A 5,631-nucleotide genomic window follows, 5' to 3' on the forward strand; every position below is an offset into this window, starting at 1 on the left:
ATTGCCATCGGCCAACATTTTGTGTTAGAGCCACTTCCAAGCAGGCTCGTGGCAGGTGCGGCCGGATGCGCGATCTGTCCACGCAGCGTCCGCACCGACGCATCGGTTTCCCAAATTTGATGCGTCGATGGGTGGTGGCAGACATGTTGGTCCGTTTGGATCGCCTCGTTGAAACGTGCGTGGGCAGACGTACCTAGTCCACACAATGTTTGCACCGACGCATCGGTTCCCCAAATTTGATGCGTCGATGGGTCGTGACGGAGTCCGTTTGGATCGCCCCGCTGGAACGTGCGACCAGTATATCTATTCGCGCTACTGATTTGAACGTGCCAAGATCGGGTAGCCCACTAGAGATGTCCTAAGAGCATGTCTAACAGGCCCCCTAAAATGCCAAAACCCGTAAAATAACCGTCGGAATACGGGTTTCGGTGCTTCCACGGCATTTATCATGCCCCGTAAAACAGCCGGCCCGTATCGAAAATTTCGAGTTCCGGCCTTGGTCGGCTCCTCGACCCTTACTAGTGGGGGTTGGAAGGCCGAACGGTTCCGCGGTGGACCTGGACGCTGGCATCGATCCGTTCGATGAAGAGGTTCATGTCGATGAGATTGATGATGATGGCGACGAAGAGGCTGATGATGGCGACGAAGAGGTCGACGATGAAGTGACTGAGGTCGAGCCGGCTGTTGCCGAGCCAGGTGCGGCCGCCCCACCGAAGCGCGCACGTCCACCCAGGCGGCAGTGCCGGCCTGTGTAGGGCGGCAGTGCCGGCCCTGGAGCTTCCAGCTCCTCTTCCTCCTTCTCTTCCAAGGTTCCGTGACATCGGCCTTGCGTCCTCGGGTCTCCGTGGCGTCCTCTCTTCCCTCCGTACTTGTCGTCGAGTTCCTATCATCAAGATGTGACGGAGTATGAAGTAGTATGTCGTCCCAAATAGGCGATTCGAGGCACGCGTAAAGGAGAAGATTCACCTTAGCGTGACGTCTTGTCGATGAAGCATATGATGTGGCGAAGACCGAAGGTCGGGCTACATCACCGCAGGTCCAGCCAGAAGTATGAACTGCCCCTGAAACATTTCCACTAATATCTCGAACAAATTGCACTGATGTGATGTCCAAGTTCCATTACATTATTGAACACGATTGTAGGCAAAACTTTTGGTGTCGTTCCAAGAGAAAAAAACACACACACAGGACAACGAAACATCCAGTACAAAAAAGATGAACAAGAACAGCATGCGCCGGCATGTGCAGTAGTGATCATTGCGGTTCCATACCTTATGAGTTGGGGACAGCGTGGAGTATCCAAGAGAGAGGTCGACGGAGCCATGGGCGGCGTTCTGCTTTCCTTTCTCCGTGCATGCCGTCCTCCTCCGGCCACCTCCTCGAGCGTCTTCTCCTCGTCCTGTTGGTCCTCCTCAGCTATCCCGCCCATCCGGTCGAGCAGAAGCGACGCCCCGCTCAACTCCCCAGCTGGCTAATCTCCTACCTTGGTCCCATCTCGCCGGCGCAGGGAGCCGACGACTGGACGCCACGGCCGCGCGGCACCTCGCCCACCTTCCCGGACTGCTAATCTCCTATCTTTTCCCCAACTCACCGCCGCAGGGAGCCGACGGCTGGACACCATGGCCGTGCGGCGCCTCGCCCATCTCCCCGGCCGGCTAATCCTGCGCGCATCCATCGGGGCCCTAGACGCCACGCCTGGGCAGCATCTCGTCTCCCAACCCGGTCGCCTCCTCCTGCGCGCATCCGTCGGCGGGATGCACGCCACGGCCGCGCGGCGCTTCACCCCCTCTCCAGTCGGCTCCTCCTCCATTACGCCGCCATGATTCGATTGGGACGAAAGAAGTCCACATAACCCCCCTAAGTACTCCCTCCGTCCCGAATTACCTGTCGGACGGCCAGTGCAAAATCAATTTTCCATTTTGACCCTTTGTAGTTCGAAGTGTAACCATCTCGTCCCCGATCAAATCTCGCAGCTTCGCGTGCGCCGGCGGACTCCCGCGCTCGCGGTGGCAGCCTCCCGCCGGCGGACTCGCGCGCCCCTCACGGCCTCCCACCGGGGGATTACCACACCCCTCGCAGCCTGGCGCCGGAGGACTCCCGCGCCCCTCGCAGCCTGGCGCCGGTGGAGCTCGCAGCCTCGCGCCGGTGGGCGGGCGGCCTCCCGCCCTCCGCGCCGGCGACCTCTCGCGCTTCGCGCCGCAGGGTCAGCGGCCTCCCGCGCTCTGCCGCCGCTGCTGGAGCCGCCTCTCGCCGCCGCTGCTGGAACCCGCTGTCCGCCGCTGCTGGACCTCCCCTGTCGCCGAGCTCGAGGAGGATGACCCCGAAGCTTCTGTAGAGGAGGCGGGCGAGGGTGGCCAGGATCTTGCCGTCGTGGCCGTCCAAGACTAGCACGATGCTGGAGCGCACCTTCTAATGCTGGTGCCCAAGTAGAGCCTGAGTTAATAACCTGTAGGTGCACGCATTAGCTGGTTTCTTCAGTTTCACTGGAGTACGATGCAGTGCAGATTGCAGCGTCACTTGCAAATTACCCAAGAAAGAATATGACCTTGACCTCACACAGAACACCATAGATCTCAGCGGGGCTTTATCACCTGACAAGACTGCATAAACATATTCATAGGAAAGGCAATCTTCACTTCCCCTGATGTAGGCATCATGATAACGGTATTCTTGTACTGCATAAACATATTCTGGAGGTCTTCCTCTTGGATCTCCTTGAATGTTTCTGCAGAGAATCTCAAAGTCAGAAGATTTGCAAAAGAACATGAATTCACTCAATATTGTTAAATACTCCCTCTACATATTGTGTGAATGTACAGGAATAATGGAATATAGTTCAACTTCAGTTTCATCTAAATGTATGGGTTCAACTTCAGTTTCAGTTTCATTTGTGCAATGTGTAGACGAAACATAAACACAAGATGGTCTTGCTACTTGCTCTCATTCTAAAAACTGAAACACTCAAATTAAAGTGCGGGTTCTTATTAAATCATCTATACCAAACACAAAATATTCCAAAATAGAGCTAAAATTTACTCCTCACATCTGCTCATACCTTTCCAAGCATGAAAACCTTACTGATCTTTAAGAATTCAAGGTTTGCTTGAATATATTTTCTCATACTGTGTTAAACTTATTGAGTATCACCAACCCAGAGAGACCCTCAACTCCACCTCCACGGCCCAAGAGGATATACTCTGTTAATGAACATAATGTGTTTGCCTTTGAGAACTTAGGTAAGGGTTTAATTGATTTGCTATAGGCAGCTACTCTAGATATAATGTTAACAGTATTACTGGATCTACTCTAGAAAAGGCACTTTGGTTATGGTTATGGGCTTATGGCTGTATAATTATGACTATATCCTCAATTACAGAAAGGAACATGACCTCTAATGCTTGTTATTGAGCTGTTTCAAAGTATCTACTCATGTAAATTTGCCTACGCTAGCTTAGAGCAAATCTGCTTTGTAAATTAGTGTGCTGCATAATTCTTTGAACTACTCTGAAAATGTGCATCTGGTAAGAGATGCACTGACCATGCTAACTCTGAAAATTAGAAATTGGATAGGGCATCTTTGATCCTGGATAGGGCATGTGTGGTATGATCATTTCAAAGCTGGTAGATGAACCATACTCCTCAATGCTAAACTTACCGTATGTCTATGGAATATTTGAAACTTGAAACCAATTGCAGCAAGAAGAACATGATGTGCTAAATTTTGACACTTGGAATATTTTGAAATGAAACAAACTTCAAAACAACATATTCCTACCTGGTTGTGAGCTTTTGCCAGGTCCTCCTGTAACCCGGCAAGATTTTTCCTCAAGTTTCCGACGGACTTGAAGTCTCTCGCTAAAGGATTCAGAACCTCCACCACCTGCATTTCATTTTTCACAGTCCATGTTATAATCCACACTAATTCCATCCAGAATTCCAACCTCAACCATCCAGAATTTGCAAGGAGTAATTCTGACATCCATTGGATCCTCTATGCCTAAGTCTGAGTAGCAATTACAGTAAAATTGGGCTACTAGTGCAGAGAGAAACATTTCTTTGAACTTACTGAAACTAGCTACCACCATTATTCAGAACATATTCTCCATACCTTGTTGTGGAGCACAAATGATGGTGAGCAGATCCTGCCGGGCCCTCCAGTCGCAGTACTGGATGTTGAAGCGGACGACGTTGAGCACCTGCTTGGCGTCCAGGAACTTGCCCAACTCAATCGGAACCCTTGGCCCAGGGTCGTCCACATGGAACAGGGCCTCCCAGGGGCCGTTGTCCTTCAGATAGTCAGCGCCGTCGTCCCTGAGCACCGCGTACACCTTGATTTCGCCATACCTGCCGACGCCCTGCACCTCAGTTTCCCCAGGAACATCATCGTCTGAGAAATGGAAAATTTGGGGGGAGCGATTCAGTAGAAATTCAGAAGTTTATCGCTGGACACTGTTCGTCCATCGCCGGAAAACAACAAGAAAAGAAAACAGGGGAGATGCCCGTGCTCACCTTTCTGGAGAGGCACCTGAAGGAGGGCTTGATGAGCAGATGGGACACCCGGAACAGCGAAGCCGCTGTGGTCATGGAGGGATGCCGACGTCCCCCGTCGTCGCCGCTGCTGCCTCAATCGAGCAGCGAGAAAAGAGGATTTTTCGGGTCGAGAGAAATTCCTCCACCAACAAACTGGACTGCAGCTCCGCCGTGCCTCCACCACCGCCACCGAGACATATCCGGAGCAAAATCACCATTTTGAGCTCAACCTCGACTGCAGCTCCGTCGTGCCTCAACCACCGCCACGACTGGAGCTCCATCTATACCGCGATTGGATCTACTCCAGCCACCTCCACCACTTGAGCTCCGCCGTGCCGCCGCCACCGCCATCAAAGAGAGATCAGGAGGAAAATCACAATTTTTAGCACCACATCGGTGGGCACGAGAGGATGTAGGCTCGGGGACGTGATAAGAAGGGGAAACCGCTCGAGACGAGAGAGAAGAGAGGGAGGCGACGTCGGGCGCGCGTGGGACGGAGGGGGAAGGCGTAGGATGGTGGGCGCCATCGACGGTAGCGACGAGGTTGTCGGGGCGTCGCCGCCAGGAAGAAGACAAGGGCGCAGTGCGGAGGGATGCGAAGTTTTGTCGGGAAAACGAACGGGTGGTTTTCGCAAAAAAACCCTGCCGACACCTAATATTAACTGGAACATATAACCCCCTAACTATTAAATACCGGTCAAATTACCCCTGGCCGGGTAATGGCTGTTTTAGCAGAGATAGATAGCGGTTTTGTGGCAGTGCCAGCGGGAGAAGCTACTCTCCATTGAGCATGTTGCCCTCTCTCCAGTTGCGCCAGGAGATCTCGCCGCTGTCCTGCCTCGTCTCCGATTGGGACTCATACAGGTTGCATCCGGCGCCGTCCCCGATTCGTCCTCAATTGGGACTCAGGAGCTCCTTCCCAATTCATCCCCAACGGGGAAGTAATCACAGAGGTTGGATGCGCACAATGGGATCTTGCCGGCCTGTCGGATGCATGTGCGCGGATGGCCGCGGTGTCACCATGAAGTGAACTAGACCAGCGGGTCGACCCTGCACCGCGAGCTCGGAAGACCCTGCGCCGTGAGTGCCCATCGCACGGAA

The 5,631-nt window shown here is 53.1% G+C and overlaps 1 protein-coding gene across 5 annotated transcripts; it reads right to left on the reverse strand.

Annotated features, from left to right (window-relative positions):
- Window positions 1-252: 252 nt before the first annotated feature.
- On the reverse strand, window positions 253-5,157 carry LOC127297681 (chlorophyllide a oxygenase, chloroplastic). 5 transcript variants are annotated; one of them, XR_007849396.2, is made up of 6 exons: window positions 4,510-5,150; window positions 4,109-4,355; window positions 3,776-3,880; window positions 2,552-2,725; window positions 1,272-2,446; window positions 253-1,061 (listed from the first exon to the last, which is right to left on the reverse strand). XR_007849396.2 is itself a non-coding variant. In XM_051327995.2 (4 exons), the coding sequence occupies exons 1-4, from the start codon at window positions 4,582-4,584 to the stop codon at window positions 2,574-2,576; spliced, it is 579 nt and encodes a 192-aa protein (XP_051183955.1). In that variant the 5' UTR covers window positions 4,585-5,150; the 3' UTR covers window positions 1,077-2,573. The 5 variants fall into 5 exon arrangements, 1 of the variants encoding a protein (XP_051183955.1); XR_007849391.2 differs by having other exon boundaries at window positions 2,529-2,725; XR_007849378.2 differs by having other exon boundaries at window positions 2,546-2,725; window positions 4,510-5,149.
- Between the last annotated feature and the right edge of the window lie 474 nt (window positions 5,158-5,631).

Source organism: Lolium perenne, chromosome 1 (genome assembly GCF_019359855.2).
Source record: "Lolium perenne isolate Kyuss_39 chromosome 1, Kyuss_2.0, whole genome shotgun sequence".
NCBI classification, from domain to species: Eukaryota; Viridiplantae; Streptophyta; class Magnoliopsida; order Poales; family Poaceae; genus Lolium; species Lolium perenne.

Excerpts from the sequence above, each read along its gene's own strand:
- LOC127297681 (XM_051327995.2), bottom strand. The coding sequence starts at position 4,584 with ATGACCACAGCGGCTTCGCTGTTCCGGGTGTCCCATCTGCTCATCAAG. Across the intron at positions 4,356-4,509 it reads TCAGGTGCCTCTCCAGAAAG|GGCGTCGGCAGGTATGGCGA; the intron begins GTGAGCACGGGC and ends ACTGAGGTGCAG. Across the intron at positions 3,881-4,108 it reads CATTTGTGCTCCACAACAAG|GTGGTGGAGGTTCTGAATCC; the intron begins GTATGGAGAATA and ends AATGAAATGCAG.